A 24,578-nucleotide genomic window follows, 5' to 3' on the forward strand; every position below is an offset into this window, starting at 1 on the left:
TTAGTACCTTTCTGGACCTTGAAAGTGTTGATTATATTACTGTCTATGGATGAGTCTCCTCTCAGATTTCATCAAAAATATCTTAATTTGTGTTCTGAAGATGAATGAAGGTCTTACGGGTGTGGAGAGACACGAGGGTGAGGAATTAATGACAGGAATTTCATAACGTATATCGAATATCGCATTATTTAATAAGTTATCACATATCGCATTTTTCTTCAGTATCGTGCAGCTCTTAAGAATTAATATGCTATTACAAACATAAAGTGCATCCCAATTTGCATACTTATGCACTATTCTATGACGTTTTCTAGTATGTATAGTGTGAGTAGTGTGTTCACTCAAAATTTCACATAGAAAAAGTACACTTTAAATGATGCACTTAATTAACGGAAAAAAACGAAGTGTGCAATTTTGGACACTTCATGCACTCAACTGTGGTAGTGGAGGGGGCGGGGCTAATAGACTAAACAGGGGTGAGTTTCCCGAAAGCATCGTTAGCCAACTATGGTCGTAAGTCCCATTGAACTCTATTGGTAACGACGGAACTTGCGACCATAGTTCGCTTTGGGAAACGCACCCCAGAATGACCTTAATAAATTCATTCATAGTACGTCATTTGGGACACAATCCAGGCTCTACCAGTGGAGGGCAGAGTTTTATGTTTTTTTTTATTATTTTGTTTTGTTTCTTTTAATGGCTTTTTGTCTACTGTTTATAATTATATTATTGTTGTTAAATTCTTTTTTGAGTTCTAACATCAGAGATGATCAGAGGAGGAAACAGTGCTCTCGTCCTGACACACCGTCTCCCGGTTAACACACACTTAAAGGGTTAGTTCACCCAAAAATGAAAACTCTGTCATTTATTACGTACCCATCATGTCGTTCCACACCCGTAAGACCTTCGTTCATCTTCAGAACACAAATTAAGATATTTTTGATGAAATCTGGTGGCTTGGTGAGGCCTGCATAGCCAGCAATGACATTTCCTCTCTCAAGATCCATTAATGTACTAAAAACATATTTAAATCAGTTCATGTGAGTACAGTGGTTCAATATTAATATTGCAAAGCGATGAGAATATTTTTGGTGCGCCAAAAAAACAAAATAACGACTTATATAGTGATGGCCGATTTCAAAACACTGCTTCAGGAAGCTTCGGAGCGTTATGAATCTTTTGTGTCGAATCATGATTCGGATCGCGTGTCAAACGGCTGAAATCACGTGACTTTGGCGCTCCGAACCGCTGATTGTACGTAATAATTGACAGAATTTTCATTTTTGGGTGAACTAACCCTTTAACACACACCAGGATCACTACCAGTATCCAGTGGCTCTCATCCAGGGCCCCGGGGCCACTATTAAATCTTTAACACTCTGAGGTCTGAGGGTATCGCCGGCGATACCACCGCGTTTTTTTCTTACCAGTGTGAAAGAGACTCAAAATACTCCATCAATGTTGCACATACAATTAAGAGTTATACACCATTTTAATCTGTTGAATATCTTCTTTCATTTGTGTACACTCAGAGTAAAAACAAAATGTTGTGCTTTTTGTAAAATAAAGAAAACTAACATGATGCGTGATTTCTCCTCTCCCTCTGAAGGAACTCCAATCTGATAGTTCTCAGAAAATGAACTGTAACTTAGTGAATACGAATGACAAAAAAATTAAACTTATGTCTAAAGAAACGTTGAAATGTCAGGTTTTAAATCGTGTAAGTCAAATCGAAAACAAACCTTCTGTGTTTATGTAATCTGTATGAAAAGAGAGCCATGTCAGAAGTCCGTGATTCAGCTCATTATCTGCTAATGCGGTCACGCCCGCGGAGCCAGCGCTATTCAGACGCAAATTCAGAGGCAATACATGCATTCATCGTCTCAATCGTGTATTTATTGTCTTGAAAAGTGTTTATCTGGATGTTAAAGCGTTGTTGTAAAGCATGGTTAGCGAACTCTAGAAGACATGCAGTTAGTTCCTGGTTCTTCTTCTTCTTTATATGGATTTGTGGCCTAAAGGTGCACAGAGCGCCCTCCGGCTGCAAGTATGAATTGTATCCAGCACTCATAGTGATGATATATAGAATAAATATAGAATAAATATTACTCCTCTGTATAGAAATTTGACATAAACATATAAGAATCCATCAATATTTCTCCAAATGTGCATGCTTTAAGCTAAAAGCCTATATGAAATGCCATAGAGGTAACATAATTGTTCAGACACTTTGCATCACAGAAATACATTATATTTTAAAGAATATAATAGAATACCATTATTTTAAATTGTAATAATATTTCACAGTATTGCTGTTTATGATGAGCTGAGACATGATTACAGAGGGTTTTTTCACACCCTACCTGACTGAAAGGCCTCATTAATATGCAAGTCATTTCAGGTCATTATTATGTGATTCTTTTGTCTCCTCAGGTGTAAATGGCCCATTATTCATGATCATTCATGCCTCCATGCATACTGTGTTTCTTGACAAAAAGTGACTTACAAAAACGAAATCAATATATTGTTTTATATGAAGGAGTAGCAGCATAATTTTTTACATAATTCTGAAGCAAAAACTCTAGTCTACAACCTCAATACCCAGAAGTCTTATGAACACAGATTTAATATACTTTTTTTGGCCTTATTTCAGTGACTTAAGTTTTTTGTTTTTTCAATAACCACGCATAAACATTATTCCTTCAAAAACACAAACATGTACATACATGTTCCTCACATATTATGGTAGCCTAGTTTGTGCTGAATACAGTGTAATGACACTTGTGTCATTAATTTGTTTATGAACAACTGAAAAAAGCACAAATGTCAGGGCATGTCAAAACTTCTCCAGGCCCCAAATCAGCCTCAGACTCCAGAGGGTTAAAAGGGCCTTAAGATGACTTAAAATGACAAAACAAGCTATAAAATCAGCTAAAACAACTAAAAATCAACAGTTTCCCTCTTTTTGTCTACTGTTTATAATTCTATTATTGTTGTTAAATTCTTTTTTGAGTTCTAACATTTGCTTATATATGTTAAATAATAAAAAAAGACAGCGGTGGGCGGGTTGATGTTGAAATCGTCCAATCAGAGGCTGTCAGCTTCAAAACAATCTCACCTGTCAATCATTGGTGTGTGCGGGAACACGCCTGAGGACAGCTAAAACACACACCTGTCTCATCTTTATTGCGCTGCAAGATGGATGAACAGTTTTCCAAGAAAACCTCTGCATGTTGGAGCTCCTTCTTTCCTGAAGAGTTTTTCTGGGAATCTCCGGCATGTCAGAGCAGCTCTGTGGAGTAATTTACCCGAAACTCTCTGATTAACCCGCCTTTAAACGGCAAAATTGCATAATTAGTTTTATAAACTAATTAAAAGGAGTAATAGTGTCAGTTCTCACACTTCGGATGACTTTTGCGTCGGTAAAAGAACTAATCTAATCTAGCGCTCGCATCGCCTCAGAAACTGAGAGCTCCCGCGCATTCTCCGCGCATGCGCAGTGAACGTCTGAGGTCGCGCGCCTGGGGTCACGAGCAGAGACACACGAGCGCGCGCAGCAGCAGCGGAGCGCCGCGATCATTCAGCAGGATTAGCGTTGAATCATGAGCGTGGGAAAACTGGTAAGATTGCGATGATAACTCTTTCTCACTGCGGTAATAATGAGTCGAGCTGACAGGCGACAGAATACAGAAGTGTCGCAGCTGTTAGTTGATGAGTTTTGGAATAAATCTCGGATTTGTTCTGTGTGGGTCGGTTGCAGGTCAGATTTCGCAAGCTGGTGTGTAAATACAAACTATTGAACTGTCCAGTGTGTTCACATCTCCAGAACAACACTTCATACACAATCATGCAAAAGAGTGTTTAATATAATTACCAAGTATAGAGTTTCACAGTGTACAGAAATCACTGTCATTATTAATGCATCTTATTAATGTCTAGATCAGTGAGATTCGTGTTCATTCAGGCTATACCAAAATATATGAAATTCAATTAGAGTAGATTAAACTTTGCATACTTATTGTCATTATTCAGAGGCAGTGAAACTTCATGTAAATATATTCAAATGAGAGGTACACGTGATTGCATAATCAGCCATATTATAAGAACGTTATTCTAATGTTTCCATTAAGTTACTTATGAACGTTCTGAAACAAGTAGCAACATTTAAACGTTAGAAGAACACTAAAATGTTTCTGAATAACATTTTGAGGACATTATTAAAGACCAGAGTGAAGTTTGAGAGAACATTGTATTAATGTTGCTGGAAGGACGTTTGTTGGTCAATAAGTGTTTGATGATGTAATTCTCACAGTGTCAGAGATGACCAGATGAGGAAACGCGCTCTCGTCCCGTCCCGTCCCGTCCTGTCACACCGTCTCCCGGTTAACCCTGTACACACACTCAACACCCACCAGGATCACTGCCAGTAATCCAGTGGCTCTCATCCAGGGCCCCGGGGCCACTATTAAACCTTTAAAAGGGCCTTAAGATGACAAAACAAGCTATAAAATCAGCTAAAACAACTAAAAATCAACAGTTTCCCTCTTTTATTTCACAACTACAACAAATGTTTTTTTGTCTATGAAGAACCAGGATTCACACGGTCTTGAAAAACCTGGATGTATAAGGACTCCTCACTTTAAAAGTGTGATTTCTAGACCTGGAAACGTCATGGAAATTAATCAAATCTCTTATTTTTATAATGCTGAAACTATTTGTGTGTGTGTGTCCATATGGTTTAATTAAATTTAAAAGGGTTAACATTTTAAAATAATAATTCATGAATTACTTGCATACATCCTCTTTTTTGACGAAAAAGTCTATAATTTGTAGTTTTAATTCATTTTGAGAGAATATTTGGGGATGATTGCAACCGTAGTGGTGTAACCGTAATAACTTTGTACCAAATAATTGATCATGTTTAAAAAAGGTGAAATTCTCAAATAAAGAAATAAACTTAAAAATAGTTCCAAATAGTAGGTTAGTTTATGTCACATCTTTAATCAATTGGCCCCTAACAGAAAGGCTTGTAGCCGGTTACACCATTTGACATTTTCATTTTAAAATTATATTTGACATGGACACCTGTGTCAGCACATGGCCGGGAATATTTAAAAAAGTTATTGCACAATTTTATCAAAATGGCTCCTTGAATGGTGGTTACACCACCTGGACACTTCAGAATTTTGACTTGACTCAAAATGATGATTCCCCAAATTAATTATAATATCCATTTACTTTTATTTACTGAGAATTATTATTGAGAATTTATTTACTGAGAATTTCACATTTTTTACGGTTACACCACATTGACATTTTTGCAATCATCCTCAAATATTCTATAAAAACGAATTAAAAACAGAAATTTTAGACTTGGTCCTCAATAAAGAGAATGTATTCAAGTAATTTGCAAGTTTATTTTGAAATTTTAACCCTTTTCAATTTAACTAAACCATATAGACACAAAAAATAGTCACTTCTATTCTAGTTAGGCCAAGCTCTAAAATAGTTTAATGGGTAGAAATTCTGAGTAAAAAATATAAAAAATAAATACAAATATTCTAAAATATAATAAAAAAAAACCTACCTTAATCGTCTATCTAGTAAATCAGTAATGTTTGCAATAAATGTAATTGCAATTATAGTGAAGTATGTTGTTTCTGTATGTAATCATTTACAATATATTGTAATATAAAATCAATAATTAATCTCTATGGGAAAAATACTTCTTGGGAAAAATTAACTTGAATCAAAGACAGTGAAGTTCATTACTGATGAAAAACCAATTGAAACTTATATAAAACAATTAGAAAAGACAGAAATTATTGTTAAAATGGGTAAAAGTGTAAATGTATTTGGGTGAATCTCATAAAATAACCTCATAAAAACCTCACAGGTTGGTTTGGTTTGTGGATTATAATGGTTTTAACGCTTTTAATGTTTTTATGGGAAAAATAATAGTGGAATGAAGTCCACTGAAATACTCTATAGTAAACACTCTGTTCAGCTGTCTTTCATTATTATTATTATTATTGAGGCGCTTCAAGACTTTAACTGTGACTATATTCCTAATATAACACTGTGTGTGTGTGTGTGTGTGTCTGACAGGTGGTGTGTGTGTTGGCGCTGACCGTGTGTGAGGCGTACGTGTTCCAGGCCGGTCAGTCGTCAGGAGAAGCAGATGACGCTCCTCCACCAATCAGAGGTCAGACTGTCATCACATGTCTGTTTGTTCATCACTCGTGTGTGTGTGTGTGTGTGTGTGTATCGCATCATTCTGACGAACCGTGTGTGTGTGTGACGTCAGATTTTCGGGGTCGTGTCAGGGTCGTTGTTTCGAGCTGAAGGAGGCGGAGTCGCCCAGCTGCAGGTGTGATAATCTGTGTAAGACGTACCTGAGCTGCTGCTCCGACTTCGACCAGCAGTGTCTCAAGACAGGTGAGAGCAAACACATGACATACACACCTACACGACACGTGTGTGTTGAAGCTAAATCACAACTGAACACTTCTGAAACTGATCTTCAGAGATATTTGATCTCAAAGCAGTTCATGATTGGGAATTCCGGATCTAGAAAGTCTGAATCCTGTGAAATGCAAAAGTTCAGCTAGATTTTACTGTAAAAGAAATAAAATAAAAAATAAACACTGCAAAAAATGACAGTATTTTTGTCTTGTTTTACAGCACAAATTTCTAAACATTCTTAACATTTGAACATGAATGCACGCTTCCATCACGCAGACATTTGTGTAGATATGCTGTGTTCATTGTGTGTGTGTGTGTGTGTGTGTGTGTGTGTTCAGCGGGAGGGTTCGAGTGTTCTCAGCAGCGCTGTGGAGAGACGCGGAACGATGATTACGCCTGTCAGTGTTCAGATGACTGTCTGCAGAGAGGAGACTGCTGTACCAACTACAGATCACTGTGCACCGGTCAGACACACACACACACACACACACACACACACACACACACACATCTCACAGCAGGGTTCCTACGCAGTTTGGAAAAATATGGAATTTGATTGGAGAAATTTCCAGGTCTGCAAAGTATGGAAAAATATTTGCATTTCCAGAGTTTTGCTCCTATTTAGTTTCTATACTAGAGAATTAAGAATGTAATGAAAATAAATATATCATACTTTATCAAGTGTGTTTTAATGGCAGCTTTTGATTCATTACACAATGCACTTATAAAGCGTTTTGGGTTTCTTCTCATGATATTCTTAGCACCAAAAATAAAAAACACACAGACTTCAGTGTGTGCAGGAGAAACCATTAAACTCAGCATATAGGACAATATTGCACCATCAGCCCGTTTCGTAATGTGTTTTCTTGGCCGCCACAGAGTGTGTGTTAAAGCAGACCTTAGGCCATGAAATATGATGTTCTGCCCCAACAAAAGCCACATTCTGAACACTTTTTTACAGTATCTGTCTACTTTATAGACCCTTGAACTTGGCAAACAGGACAATAGACACAGCCGTATTGTGCCATCAGCTTATTACGTGTCATGGTTTCTTCCCCTGTTAATGGACATTAGGCCATGATATCAGATACTACTGTAAGGAAAGCCACATTTTAGATCTATTAATTATGTGCATGTCCATCGTAGTTTATGTGCATGTTTTTGTATCGCATAAAAAAATTATCCAATTCAGTTAATTTTTTATGCATATTTTTAGAATTTATGCACATCTTATAGCGTTTTTTAGTGCAATATCCCAAAATGTGCATAAAAATAGGTGAATGGAAACACAGTGATGCACAAAGGAAATAGATTATAGTATATATAAACTAGAAATCGTAATGTGTAAAGATTCCCGTGCACGTGTGAATAGTTTCTCGAGAAAAAGTTTCTTGTGTGCATGCAAAAGTCTGTATGTTTTTTATTTTAGGGGATCTGTATGTTGTCACTTAAAGAAAATCAATGAAAATACAAATATTTATGGATGACTTACTAAATATAAAGCTGGAAATAATGTTGAATGAACCATGTTAAATATGTCTGAAAATCTACAGAGAAGTTTGGAAATTTGATTCTGGAAAAGTATGAAATTTTGAAATGGAAAATGTGTAGGAACCCTGTCTCACACACACACACACACACACACTCACAGTGACACACACACACACACTCATCTCACAGACTTACAGGACATCAGGAGTTTTCAAAACAATTCCACATGTGTAGTGGCGGGACGTTGAAACTGTGTGTGTGTGTGTGTGTGTGTGTGTGTGTTGCAGGCGACAGCTCATGGCTGGAGGGCGACTGTGAGGAGATTCAGAGCCCAGAATGCCCTGCAGGGTGAGTGACGGTGTTTATAGTGCTCTAAATGCAGAATAAAGTGCAGCGTTTGTTCATCATGAATCTCTCACGTGTGTTGATGTCGAAGGTTTGTGCGTCCTCCACTGATCATCTTGTCTCTGGACGGCTTCCGCGCCTCGTACATGAAGAAAGGAAAGAGCGTCTTACCCAACATCCACAAACTGAGTACAGAATCTCCTCTCTGCAGCACACAAATACACTTCCCACAATCCCTCACTGCAGACACTCTCAGAACTATAGCTAACGTTCAAGAGTTGAACAAACGTTCTTCCAGTAACGTTAATAGAGCGTTTGTTCAGAGTTATCTGCTCTTTAATGTTCTCAGAAACATTATTTAAACATCGTTCATGACGTGTTTCATGTGTTTGTTTGGCAGGCTCGTGTGGAACTCACGCCCCTCGCATGAGACCCATGTACCCGTCCAAAACCTTCCCCAACCTCTACACGCTGGCCACGGTACCGCACACACACACACACACACACACACACACTGAACGCTCTTTACACTTAATGGAGAAAACCACAATGATTATATGACTCATATTATAGTTCCCAGCATGCTTTGTTCTTCCCCAGGGCTTGTATCCCGAGTCTCACGGGATCGTGTGTAACTCCATGTATGATCCCGTGTTCAAAGCTCATTTCAAACTGAGAGGACGAGAGAAGCTTAATCACCGCTGGTGGGGCGGGCAGCCCGTGAGTCATGACTCCGCCCACACACGGCTCTCAGCCAATCACATTATGTTCTAATGTCATCTGCACATTTAAAGCAGATGTGATTCAGTTTCACATGTGAACACTAAATAAATCCTGGAGCTCAGTTTGGGTTTGCATGGAAAGCCTATTTATAGTGGATTCATGTTTAATATTTTAAACTGTTTGTCTTCTCAGATTTGGATCACGGCAGAGAAACAGGGCGTGAAAGCCGGGACCTTCTTCTGGCCCTGGTGAGATCACGGAGACCTTTAGTCCAAATGTTGAGCAGGATTATTCATTCATCTGCTTTATATTAGTGATTTCAGATCTTAACGGTGATTGTTCGGTCAGAACTGTCAGAGATTCAGCTTTCTGTGTTTGGAGCAAAGCTCAGAGTGTCACTGCCAGAGACTCATGACACAAACAACACATGATTCAAACAAAGACCTTTCACACACTCTCTCACACACACACACTCACAGTGTCTCGGTCTGTCCCGACCTTCATGTTCTTCTCTGAAGAGCTTCGTTCGCTTGAGTTCTGAAGACACGTCCAGCCGCTCGTGAACGAGATCTCTGACGTCTGTGTGTTTAGAAAACACATTGTTTCTGAACGGCTGAACAAACACACGTCTCTCTCTCTCTCTCTCTCTGTAGGGTGATTCCTCTGGAGAGGAGGATTCTCACTATTCTGCAGTGGCTGCACCTGCCCGATGACGAGAGGTGCGTCAGTTTACCTCGTACTGGGAGAAAACGTTCTTACGATGGAATCGCACAGAACTGTGTCCTTTTTAATGACCTTTACAGTTTTATTTTTATAATGACAATTAAGCCTCCCAATTTTTGTTACTGTAATGCAAAAAAAGTAAAATATATGAAGTAATACAATATTTGAAGAGTTTGGTTCCAAAACGCAGTAACTCCATTTTGATTAATTTGAGTAAAAAGGTGTTTTCTTTACCAAGAAAGTGGCAAGATGAAAAATGAAGATGAAAATTTCTGTTTCAAACTTTCACATAGCATCTTTTGGTTACAAAAACTTTAAAAATTCAAATCTACATTTTGATTTTGAAAGGTTTATTATAAAAACTGATTTTTTTTTTCCCCAAAAATTACACTTTTTTTTTTTTTTTTCAAAATGCAATTAATCCATCAACATAAAAGTTATTTTTCATATTGAAAATACACAACATGACAGCCTCTGAACTTTGCCAATACTAATCTTATATTCAGGCATTTTACTAAAATTACATTCAGTCGTCGCTCCCACAATGAATTCAACAAATCATCTTGTTAATGCTATAAATGAATTATTTGTCATTACCGATTAAAGAGTATCTGGCGCCACCGCACGGTTAAATAAACTGAGTACATTGGTATTAAAAATGGCTTTTAAAAAAGCCTTTAATGTTTACAGTGCGTGGAATGGTGCGCTGTGATTGGTTGAGCGGATATATCGCGTTCTGCAGAAAAAGGAGACTGGCGTTTGTCGCGTTTTGGAAAGAAAGGGAGGAAACATGACAGAATAACACGACGGATATCGCATTTTGTGCAAAATTAATAAATGACTTTTCAATACCGACCGGATACAATACTGATTTTGGCAAAACTAAATTTTTTTGAAATTGCCGTTTATTGCATTTTGGAACCAAACTCTTCATTTTTTCTACTATAACAGCTTGTTCACTTTATGAACGATAACTATAATGATAAATATAACACTAGCTTGATAACTATAACGATAACTACAGTGATCATTTTAACGATAACTAACAAAAACTGTAACGATACTATAACGATAACCAGTGAAAACTTTACTGATAACTATTCTGATAATTTTATAAAGATAACTATTGTGAAAACTAACAATATGCATCATGTCAACTACAGCAATAGTGATTAACGGTAACTGTAACAATAACTAGTGATTACTATAATGAAAACTTTAATGATAACTATAGTGTAAACTACAACGATAGTGATAACTTTACTGATAACAATAAAGATAACAGTGATAAAGTTAAGATAACTTACTGATAACGACGGTAATAACAATAGTGATAACTCTAACAATAACTAAAGTGAATAATGATATAACTATGTGTTAATTAATGTTATAAAATAGCTAATCAATCACATTTTTTCTGTAATTAATCATTATTAATCACATGTAATATAAAAATTTACAATATATTTTTATATTGTAATACATATTTTCAATTGAAAAGTAAGCAGGTGCTCTGAATGAAGGCCAGTATCACTGATGTCTAATAAATGGATTTTTCCCTCAATTTCTGGGGATAAAATGAGTAATTAAAGCCATTATCATTGCAGTATAACATTAATAGAGTTTTAATTTAAGTGACACATTAAACCCATTATAATAAATGTCACATTTATCTGTGTTGACTATGGTGTGATATATAGTGTGATATATAGTGATGTTTCTGTGTCTGTCAGTTCACTTAGTACGTTTATTTTGTGTATTAAGTTGTGTGTGGTGTGTTTTTCCAGGCCGTATGTCTACGCTGTCCACTCGGAACAGCCGGATACGTACGGACACCTCCTGGGCCCGCTGAGCAACGAGGTGAAACACACACACACACACACACACACACACACACACACACACACACACACACACACACAGTTTACTTGCTGCTAAGTGTTTCAGTGAAGATCAAGTCTCCAGTACTACTGAATGAACAAACGAAATGACATGAAATTGAAGTTTCAGCTGAAGACTTGACTGTGTGTGAATTTGCTTCAGTAGTATTCCAGTAAAGTGTAAATTCTTCAGATCAGCAGTAATGACGTACTTTATACACTCAAACTCATAACAAACAGCCGTTTGAGAGAACACTGACTGTGTGTGTGTTGGGACAGCTGGATAACACGCTCAAGAAGATCGATAACATCATCGGTCAGCTGATGAACGGGCTGAAGCAGATGAACCTCCATCGCTGTGTGAACGTCATGCTGGTGGGCGATCACGGTACGTCTGCTATAATCTACAGTGAGTCATAAATGCATCAGATTCTGCCCTAAATCTCTCCTCTGATGTCCACGGGTCATGTGTTTGTGTTCAGGGATGGAGGAGTCTCACTGTGAACGAACAGAGTATTTGGGCTCTTACGGACTCGATGTTGATGCCATCACACTGATCCCAGGATCCTCCGGAAGAATCGGCCCCAAAACCGCCAACACACCGTGTGAGTTCACGCGTTTATCCAAGTTAAACTTATAAAAACTGCAGACTAACCCTAAAATACAGTGTTTTAGACTATATTTATTCTCTTACGAACTGTTTGTTTCTTCAGCAATTTTGCTTACAAAGTATGGAGACTGAGTCATAATTTTACTCTGATTTTTACTCCAAATTATCTTGCAAAAACACATCTGAATGATGGTAAATTGTTTCCACAAGTAAAACTGAATTATTAAGCCATTTTTTCTCCACCTAAAAACTTGACTGATTACATCAGTTTCTCATTGAAGTAACTTTTTAAACTTAAATTGTGGAACATTAAAGTCACAGTTTTCACAGTTTATACAATTACACATGGTACAGCAGTATGTTTTTTCCTCAAGTATATATAAGTTCAGCTTTAAATTCAATACTATTCTAGTGCAAATTCACTAGAAAATTACTAAAATGTAACCTTTACATTTTATTGACTTATTTCTTCATGTTTCAGACAATCCGAAGGAGATTGTAGCTAATTTAACAGTAAGTATATAAATCACACAAAACCACTGCTGTGTTTGTCCATAGTGCATCATGTGACCTTTGACCTTTCCGGTTTCAGTGTAAGATGCCCAATCAGCACTTCAAGCCGTACCTGAAGCAGCACCTGCCCAAACGCCTGCACTACGCCAACAACAGACGCATCGAGGACGTGCACCTGCTCATGGACAGGAAGTGGCACGTGGCCATGTGTGTACCGCTGCGTGTGTGTGTGTGTGTGATGCCAGTTAGCTCCAGTTAGCAAGTCTATTATATGTCGACACTTTAGAAAAACTGAGTATGTGTGCATGGCATCTTTAAACGAGTGTTAGTAGTAATGCTTTAGTCGGTAATCTGATCATCATTCAACAACAGATACACTTTCTTCACTAAAATCCGCAGGCATTTAGAGGGAAATGTGCCATGTGAAGCTGAACTCAAGTGATGTTTTTATGTTTTGTGTTTGAGAGCAGAACACCTGCTACCTGCGGCTACTTTGGAGATCATGGGTTTGACAACAAGATCAGCAGCATGCAGGTCAATCAATCAATCAATACGTTAATCCATATATCATAAATTCATTCTATCTGTCTGTCCATCCATGAAACTTTCCATTATGTTTTTCTTGTAGACAATCTTTCTGGGATTTGGACCGAGCTTCAACTTCAAGACACAAGTGCCTGTCTTTGAGAACATTGAACTGTATAACGTCATGTGTGGTGAGAAAATCCTGACGTGTTTATTTATTAAAACAGTTTCAGATCATGAGAATCGTGATGATTCATCCGTGTGTTTAGATCTGCTGGGATTGACTCCGGCCCCTAATAACGGGACACACGGCAGTCTGAATGACGTGTTGAGAAACCCTTCGTACACCCCCACACAACCAGAGGAAGTGACATCACCCACGCCTTTAGCCCCGCCCTCTGAAGTGACCCATGACCTGAGCTGTAACTGTGATGATGAGGTCAGTGACACACACACACACACACACACACACACACACACACACACACACACACACACACACACACATGTTCTCTAAGGTCAGTGTACTGAGTCTCTTCTCGTTCACAGAACAACATTGAAGAAAGTGCGCAGATGTTTCCTGCTGCGGCCGATGGACCGTCGAACAGTTAAGATCTGTTTCAGTTTCACACGCTCACATCCGTAATAACAGATCATGTGATGAAGAGATGAGGGACAGAAATAATACAATTACATAAAATAATTTGTTTTGTTAAAATGTATTATTACTGTATTATTATTTGTATTATTATTATTATTATTTGTATTTATTATTTGCATTTGTGTTGTGAATTTACTATATATATTTATATATATATATATATATATATATATATAATGACAAAATTCACAAAAAAAATCTAAATAATATATAGTTATGCTTTATATTTTATACTTTGTTTAGTAATTTTGTTTTAGGAAAATTGGTCTTAATTAATTCTTTTATAATTTTTAATAACTCAAAACTGATTTATAAACCTGTTAAATAAACAAACAAACAAACAAAACAACAGCTTTCTTTGATGTACCCACGCAAAGATGATTGATATAAAACTGACATTACCCACAAAATCCAACCCATATGCAAATTATGCATACCGTTTTATGTACTTGCTCAGTATGTAATTTCTGCTTATATTTACATGTACATATATACATTTAACTGATGCTTCTGTCCAACTCAACTTACAAAAAAGGTTTGTTAGGTGACTAGAATAGGTAGTAAGCTAGAGAAGAGGAGAAATGCAGGGTTTTTTAACCAAAAAACCTTGAGAAATATACCTTTAACCTTTTTTTATATAGTTTTTTATTTTGTTTCGTTTTCTCTATTGCATATTTTAGCATTCATCATAAAAAGCCGTTTGAAATTGTGAAAATGTGTTACCATGGAAATTATACTTTAAAAGCTTTTTAGCTTCTCAGTTTTTGTAATATTATATTTGGAACATAACTTGGTCAGACATGGCTTTGATTTTTCTAGCAATTTTTGTCCAAATTATTTTGCAAAATACCAATTGTGTATAAAATAAAAAATGTTTAGTTCAGTACATTTGCTTAAACTTTGTTACATTTTTGCACTTTTATTTTTTGAAGTGTTTTCACTTCTGCAGTGAAAGTGTCTTCTTTAAAAAGAGACTATTCTAAAACTTTCATGAATTACAGTCATTTAAGTTCAGACCTGTGATCAAACAGAGTGGTGACGGTCAAAAGGTTAATATTATTTTTATGTCATATGTTAGTAAATGAGAAATAATCTGATTGTCAAAGCAGAATAAATGAATGAATCTCTTGATTGTGTGTGTGTGTGTGTGTGTGTGTGTGTGTGTGTGTGTGTGTGTGTGTGCAGACGTCACTCAACTGCCGTTCGGCCGTCCAGCCGTTCTCTTCCAGACGTCGTACACACAGCTGTGTCAGTCGGATTATTGCAGCGGCTTCAGTCACGCCATCAACATGCCGCTGTGGACCGAGTTTACGCTGACAGCACAGGTGCATTAACGTTTACATGTGCACACATGTTCCTCTGAGCTGCAGTGTCAGTGTGTGTGTGTGTGTGTGTATGTGTGTGCAGGTGGAGGTGGCGGCGATGTCGTCCAGTGAGTGTGTGAGAGCAGATCCTCGCCTCGATCTCACACACACTTGCAACACTTACAGCCAGGAGCCCGGCGTCACACACGCGTTCCTCTACCCGCCGGGTCAGTCACACACACTTCTGCTGTTCTTAGATGAATGAGATGATGTTTTAAAACACTGACAGTAAAAAAGAAGCCCAATAATGTCTGATATAGTGCTTTTTACAATACAGATGAAAATGTTTACTAATTTATATCACCAAAATTTACTTAAGTAAAAATTATAAGTAATTATAATTAATTACTTCATTACTTATAATTTATTAAATACATTAAGACAATTGTTTTGAATTACAAGTTTTCTAAAATGTTAAATGTTTAAAAATGCAAATGAGGCTTTTTTTTTGACTAAATATGCACTAATTTGCATAAAATTCCAGAAAATAAATCTGAACATTGGATGAAGCCAGGTTCAAATTTCTTGTTTGATTTTGTTGACATATTAGAGTTAAATGTTTTTACTGAGGGGATTTTGGATTTGTTTTTTTTATCACTCCATAAATTAGAAAATACTGTCAACAGACAGAAAAAATACATTTTCACTGTGTTTTTAGGAGTAAAATGTTAAAAATATAATCAGGTGAATGATATATGAAAAATCCCCTCAGTAAAAATCTTCAGAATATAGGAAGGTAAAAACCTGTAAATTTTGGTGTATGTAAGTGCTGCTGAAGTGGAGAAAAAACTTTTTTTTTATTTGTGAAAGCCGCTTTTAAAGACGTATTGTGGTTGAAATCTACAGATGCACATACAGTAGTGTAATGAAACAAACACTTGAATGTGTATTTAATGTTTTCTCTCAACTAGTTTGGAAGATCGTTGGTTTTGTCAGTACTGTTGTGAATTCAAATGAGAAATGGACTAGTTACGTGTGTGTTAATGACTGATGTTGATCTCTGGGCAGATTTCTCTGTTACGGCTGAATCCAGATATGATGCTTCACTCATCACCAACACAGTTCCCATGTATCCCGCCTTCAAGAGTGAGTCCCACGCTGCTGAAATAGTCTCAAAATTCATTTATTTACAAAATATGATTGACAAGTGCATGAGATAAAACTGTGCAGCAGGTGCAGTTACTGCTAAAACTTTGAGCGATCGGCTGGGTTGAAAACTCACATCTGATTGGCTAAAAAGAACATCCACTTAAAAATAAATAAAACACCTGGAGGAAGTTCTGAAAACAGGCACAAATCCAGAGCCATCCACACACACGACGATGATTGAGATTCAACAGTCAAAATCATCCAGAAATGTGCAAATGTACTTGTGTATTTATGATCAGTGCTGTGCATTTGTGATTATTTGTTATGCATGATTAATCATTTTAATAGTGAGCGAGCATATTTTCAGTGAGTATCCTATAGTAAACATAGTCGGTTATGTCTTAAGTGACGTAAACAGTTGAGAAAGACAACACGGACTATGATGTATTATTCTACATTTGATTACTTTATTCAATTTCTGTACCTGAAAACTACAGTTAGATACCTAAATAACATGAAAAGCACTGTTTATTTTATTTGAATCTTTGCTCTATTGTATTTATTTGTGCTGTTGCTTGTAGTTTGATTGTTTTTGTTTTTATTTTTCTTTCTTTTATTTGACAGTAGTCCTTTTCCCCCTTAACATAGCACATACCGAACTGTACCAAACCAAACCTGTGATTCATTTGAACCGTTACAACCCAAAACTAAACGTGTGTGTGTGTGTGTGTGTGTGTGTGTGTGTGTGTGTGTGTGTGTGTGTAGAGGTGTGGCGTCACCTGCAGAGAGTCGTGCTCAGGCGATACAGTCTGGAGAATAATGGTGTGAATGTGATCATGGGACCCATATTTGATCACGACCACGACGGACTGAGAGACACGGAGGAGAAGATCAAAGAGTGAGAATCACACACACACTCACACACACTCACACACACACACACACACACTCACACACACACACACACACACACACACACACACACACACACACAGTGTATATTATATAGTGTTTTCATGGAGTCTTTCCATTGATTTCTGTCCCCGCCACAGCCAGCATTTTTTTATAATTTTCACAAAACTTTCATGGATGTGTTTCATGGAAACTCTGTTATAAGATGCGTAATAGCGCCCCCTACCGAAAGCAGAAAGTTCTGTCAATGGTGGGGAAAGAGTTAATACTGACCTCATGACACTGTCTCCTAACACTAACCCTGACCCTCATGTTTTTTAAGTTTAAATTATTGTTAAATTATTAAATTAAATATAATTAATATAAAATTATTTAATAATATATTATTTTATTTTTTAAATATAAATATTTATATCGATATAAATGTATATATAAAATATAATAAATATTTAATTATAAATTAATTTATATTTAAATATAATTTAATACTATTTTATATTGTTATTTAATAATATAAAATATTATAAAATTGTTATGTTTTTTCCTTGTGGAGACTGAGCTGATTTCAGTTGTTGGCATGCAGCGGGTCCGTCTGCAACCATGATCCTCATGTTATGTTTATTAACATGTCTATCCAGTTTAAATTATGTTAAATTAAATTATTATTTTAAATATAAATATTTACATATATATAACTTTATTATATATAATAAAGATAGTCTAATTTAACTATTTAAGTACTATTTAAATAATTAATTATTATTTAATTATAATTAATTATAATAATTCATTATTAATAATTATTTAATATAAAATATAAAATTTTTATGTAATATTTTATATCATTTAATAATATAAAATATTATTTTATTTTAAAAATAAGTGTTTATATGAATTTATTATATAGTATAAAATTTTGTCATAAATAAATATTATTTATTAATTTATTATTTTAAATGCAAGTATTTATTTCTTTATAAATGTATTATATATATATATATATATATATATATATATATATATATATATATATATATATATATATATATATAACTTTATTTATAATTGTTTAAATATTGAATTATATATCTAAATAATTTATTATTTAAATGTAATGTAATTATATTTTATATTATTTTGATTTATAATAATATGGAATATGATTAAATGATTATGTTAATGAAGTTGTTTCCTGGTGGAGACTGTAACGCAGTTGTTCGTGTGTGTCAGGCGTGCGGCGGGCTCCGTCTACATCCCCACTCACTTCTACAGCATCATCAGCAGCTGTGAGGAACTCAACGACACGCTGGACGAGTGTGAGGGAGATCTGAGGGTCACATGCTTCATCCTGCCACACAGAGCGGACAACAGCGAGAGCTGCAACGTTAGTAACACACACACACACACACACACACACATTATTATTATTATTATTATTATTACACATTAAATCATTATTCATTAAATAACTTTACAAATAAATGCAGTAACAACTGAACCCACACGTATACTTAAACCAACTTATAAACGTGTCCAGATTACATTTCATCATGTGACACTGAAGACCTGGATTACTGTTGCTGAAAATTCAGCAGGAATAAATTACATTTTACAGTATATTCACATAGAAAACAGCTATTTTAAATAACTGTTATATATATACAGTATACATATGTTGTGAATTAGGCTGAAATGCTTCAGGAGACGTTTCTCCTGTGTGTATAAATATGTTCAGCATGTTTATTTATATAATGTAGCTCTAAAGGTTTGACCAGCAGATGGAGCTGTTTAGTCCATAGAAACCAGACCACAACAAACACACACACACACACACAGACACACACACACACACACACACACACACACACACACACACACACACACACACACAGACACACACACACACACACACACACACACACACACACACACACACACACACACAGACACACACACACACACACACACACACACACACACACACACACACACACACACAGACACACACACACACACACACACACACACACACACACACACACACACACACACACACACACACACACAGACACACACACACACACACACACACACACACACACACACACACACAGACACACACACACACACACACAGACACACACACACACACACACACACACACACACACACACACACACACACACACACACACACACACAGACACACACACACACACACACACACACACACACACACACACACACACACACACACACACACACACACACACACACACACACACACACACACACACACACACACACACACACACACACACACACACACACACACAGAGCTGTCATGTCCTCTGCAGTGACACTGCTTTATGAATCAGCAGAATAAGGAGGGGTGTAATTTTTCTTGGAAATATCTGACATTTCTTTATGCAAACCTGGAAAAACTAAGGAAATAACAAAGTATTTCCACAGTTTGTCTGCAGTGACACAGGTGGCTCAGAAGCAGACGGTTCATTAGTGGTGAATCAGTTGTGACAGTGCAGTTACAGTAAAACAACAGCTGCTTCACCTTTACACCACTTACACAACTCTCATCGGACCTTTTCTGACCCACAGAGTAGTTAGTCTGTTTGATGAGAAAGAGAAAATGTACTTTAATAATCCGTTCAACTGTAGCAGCGTGACACCGAGGAACAGCTGATGACGGCAGGGTTTGATGTTGACCAATCCGTGGAAAGGGCCGTCTATTGTGTTTATATAGATTCAGACGTTATTGATCTCTTCTGAAGCTCTAGAGGAGACAAATGTGACATTACTGGGCTGTTTTCCACAGGAGAAACAGTGGAGGTGACTCTGAGGCGTGATCAGTGTTCGGTCTTTCCTATGTTTCAGTAATGGTTAGATGTGAGTTGTGTAACTGATGTAAAGCAGACTTTACCAAATCATGTTATTTCCATTGTTTTTCCAGTTTGCATAAAGAAATGTCAGATATTCCCAAGGAAAGAAAAGTAGGCCACAGTTCCACAGTTTAATGCGGATCAGGGCAGTAAACGCATTTACACAGAAATTGCATAATGCGATTAATGTCTTAAACATAACATTTTGAATGCAGAAATATGAAATGAATGACAAAATGAAACAATACTTATGAAATATCGCCAGTAAGTTGCGGCAAGTCACTGTGTTAATGAACGAGTCACGGCGCAGTTTGATGTTTTAATATTTAAATGTTTGAATATTTGAATGTTTTAATATTTTAATATATGAATGTTTGAATATATTATTTTTTTACATTTGGATGTTTGAACATACTAATATTTAAATGTTTGAATATTTGAATGTTTGAATGTTTTAATATTTTAATATATGAACATTTAAATGTTTGAATATTTGAATGTTTTAATATTTAAATGTTTGTATGTTTGAACATTTGAATATACTAATGTTTAAATATTTTAATATATGAACGTATGAATATTCGAACATTTGAATTTTTGAATGTTTGAATATTTGAACGTTTGAATGTTTTAATATTTTAATATTTGAATGTTTGAACATTTTAATATTTGAACATTTAAATGTTTGAATATTTGAATGTTTTAATATTTTAATATATGAATGTTTGAATATATTATTTTTTACATTTGGATGTTTGAAAATACTAATATTTAAATGTTTGAATATTTGAATGTTTTAATATTTAAATGTTTGTATGTTTGAACATTTGAATATACTAATGTTTAAATATTTTAATATATGAACGTATGAATATTCGAACATTTGAATTTTTGAATGTTTGAATATTTGAACGTTTGAATGTTTTAATATTTTAATATTTGAATATTTGAACATTTAAATGTTTGAATATTTGAATGTTTTAATATTTTAATATATGAATGTTTGAATATATTATTTTTTTACATTTGGATGTTTGAACATACTAATATTTAAATGTTTGAATATTTGAATGTTTGAATGTTTTAATATTTTAATATATGAACATTTAAATGTTTGAATATTTGAATGTTTTAATATTTAAATGTTTGTATGTTTGAACATTTGAATATACTAATGTTTAAATATTTTAATATATGAACGTATGAATATTCGAACATTTGAATTTTTGAATGTTTGAATATTTGAACGTTTGAATGTTTTAATATTTTAATATTTGAATGTTTGAACATTTTAATATTTGAACATTTAAATGTTTGAATATTTGAATATTTGAATGTTTTAATATTTTAATATATGAATGTTTGAATATATAATTTTTTTACATTTGGATGTTTGAACATACTAATATTTAAATGTTTGAATATTTGAATGTTTGAATGTTTTAATATTTTAATATATGAACATTTAAATGTTTGAATATTTGAATGTTTTAATATTTAAATGTTTGTATGTTTGAACATTTGAATATACTAATGTTTAAATATTTTAATATATGAACGTATGAATATTCGAACATTTGAATTTTTGAATGTTTGAATATTTGAACGTTTGAATGTTTTAATATTTTAATATTTGAATGTTTGAACATTTTAATATTTGAACATTTAAATGTTTGAATATTTGAATGTTTTAATATTTTAATATATGAATGTTTGAATATATTATTTTTTTACATTTGGATGTTTGAACATACTAATATTTAAATGTTTGAATATTTGAATGTTTTAATATTTAAATGTTTGTATGTTTGAACATTTGAATATACTAATGTTTAAATATTTTAATATATGAACGTATGAATATTCGAACATTTGAATTTTTGAATGTTTGAATATTTGAACGTTTGAATGTTTTAATATTTTAATATTTGAATGTTTGAACATTTTAATATTTGAACATTTAAATGTTTGAATATTTGAATGTTTTAATATTTTAATATATGAATGTTTGAATATATTATTTTTTTACATTTGGATGTTTGAACATACTAATATTTAAATGTTTGAATATTTGAATGTTTGAATGTTTTAATATTTTAATATATGAACATTTAAATGTTTGAATATTTGAATGTTTTAATATTTAAATGTTTGTATGTTTGAACATTTGAATATACTAATGTTTAAATATTTTAATATATGAACGTATGAGTATTCGAACATTTGAATTTTTGAATATTTGAACGTTTGAATGTTTTAATATTTGAATGTTTGAACATTTTAATATTTGAACATTTAAATGTTTGAATATTTTAATATTTAAATGAATATTTTGAATATTTGAATGTTTTAATATTTTAATATATGAATGTTTGAATATATTATTTTTTTACATTTGGATGTTTGAACATACTAATATTTAAATGTTTGAATATTTGAACGTTTTAATATTTTAATATTTGAATGTTTGAACATTTTAATATTTGAACATTTAAATGTTTGAATATTTTAATATTTAAATGTTTGAATATTTGAATATTTTAATGTTTTAATATTTTAATATATGAATGTTTGAATATATATATTTTTTTACATTTGGATGTTTGAACATACTAATATTTAAATGTTTGAATATTTGAATGTTTTAATATTTTAATATTTAAATGTTTCAATGTTTGAACATTTAAACGTTTGATTCGTTGAATTCTTAACCCATAATAATCAAAATGAGTTTTGTCTTTTGGTTCTGTTTTTTTGTTTAGTTTTAGTTTTTGTTTCGTGTGAAATACAGGAAAGAACTTCCTCAAACCATTTTGTGTCATTTGTAATGAATCCCTGTTGTTTCCCCGTAGAGTTGGGAGGATGAGTCGCGCTGGGTGGAGGACCTGCTGAAGTTACACACGGCGCGCGTGCGAGACGTGGAGCTCCTCACGGGCCTGGACTTCTACCGCTCCACCGCGCTGCCGTACACACGCGTGCTGGCGCTCAAAACACACATGCGGACCTTCGAGGACGACGTCTGACGTAACGTCTGACACCACCGCACCTGACGCTCTCACTGTATAGTTTTATACATTGTGTCATATTTATTATTCACCTTCAAACTAATAATGATGAAACCGTCTCACTGCTCACAACACACACCGACAGCTCCACTTCCTCTCGTCCAGAAACGTGCCTTCACGCCATGTCGGGATTACCGGAGATTCCCTCTTACAGCCGCGGTGGCTTCTGCATGAAACGTAGTTCAGTAGTTATTTCACAGTATATTTAGTAGAATTGATTTTTGTAAATCTCTTACTAATGCAAGATTAATAAATGAAAGACGTACGATACAGTCACTATAGCACAGATCTGAATAACCATCTAATGCACGCCAAATAAACGAGTTTATTAATAATGCATTTGCATAATGACTTGGTAACACTTTACAGAAGGTTCCATATGTTAGCATTAGTTAACATGAATTAACTATAAATAATACTTCTGCTGCATTTATTAATTTTGCACTGCAAAAAAAAAGTATTTCTGTCTTGTTTTCAAGCACAAATATCTAAACATTCTTAAATCAAGATTCATTTACTGGAGAAAACATTAAGAAGACATTAAGACTTGATTAATGACAAATGACATGAGTTTGTGCATCAACGAACAAATATCTGCTGACGGAGTCTGAAAAATCATCTCATTCTTTGAATTAAGTTTGAATTAAGTTAGACTCCATCTGCAGATATTTTTCTAAGAATGTTTAGATGATTTCACTAGTTTGTTATCCAGTGGGATCTTACTGTGAAGTGTTTCCTTGTGTTGCCGTTTGTCTGTTGATGACTGAAATTGCACAGATTTATTTGGTGTTATTGGTGTTGTGATAGAAACACTTTTTATCGAGTCTGAGGTTGTCGTTTAGTAATTACGGTAATTACGACGTGGCGTGAACGCAGCATAAGCGCAGAGTGTGTGTGTGTATATGTGTGTGTGTGTGTGTGTGTGTGTGTGTTTGTAGTATTTGTCCTGCTAGTTTTTTCTGTCCACTCTGGATTGGTCTTTAGCACGTGAAAATATGAGGAAACAAGTGTGAACGGTGAATTTGTGCGCGTTTAGTGATAGTGAATCACTGCTTCCTATTGTTGGCAGAAGTCATGTGACTTATGATTCTGAGCGAGTGATGCTCCGTCTTACTAATGAGTGTCGTTAATGATTTCGTTCCATCAATAAAATTCTTGAACTGTCAGTAAAACATGATGTGTCACATGTTGCTGTTCACGTGTGTGTGTGTGTGTTTCACTCTCTGCCCTTTTTATTAGCAGAATAAAACACAGATAATGCGTGTGATAATCAGCAGCAGTCAATCATTAACAGTGACGTGTTTCTCAGTATCGCC

General features: G+C 34.7%; 1 protein-coding gene across 1 annotated transcript; it reads left to right on the forward strand.

Moving 5' to 3' along the window:
• Nucleotides 1–6,185: 6,185 nt before the first annotated feature.
• Nucleotides 6,186–24,434, forward strand: LOC125276281 (ectonucleotide pyrophosphatase/phosphodiesterase family member 2; the record flags this gene model as incomplete). The annotated part of the gene is made up of 24 exons (XM_048203781.1): nt 6,186–6,205; nt 6,308–6,438; nt 6,804–6,929; nt 8,244–8,304; nt 8,393–8,490; nt 8,702–8,781; nt 8,902–9,021; nt 9,217–9,272; nt 9,678–9,743; nt 11,535–11,607; nt 11,907–12,015; nt 12,110–12,232; nt 12,719–12,750; nt 12,830–12,957; nt 13,221–13,284; nt 13,379–13,466; nt 13,545–13,714; nt 13,825–13,882; nt 15,122–15,261; nt 15,344–15,467; nt 16,309–16,386; nt 17,155–17,287; nt 18,532–18,685; nt 23,050–24,434. Coding segments are annotated over 24 exons (2,403 nt in total), but the record flags the coding sequence as incomplete, so codon positions are not given.
• Nucleotides 24,435–24,578: the final 144 nt, after the last annotated feature.

The sequence above is a fragment of the Megalobrama amblycephala genome, linkage group LG9 (assembly GCF_018812025.1).
Source record: "Megalobrama amblycephala isolate DHTTF-2021 linkage group LG9, ASM1881202v1, whole genome shotgun sequence".
Lineage (NCBI taxonomy): Eukaryota > Metazoa > Chordata > Actinopteri > Cypriniformes > Xenocyprididae > Megalobrama > Megalobrama amblycephala.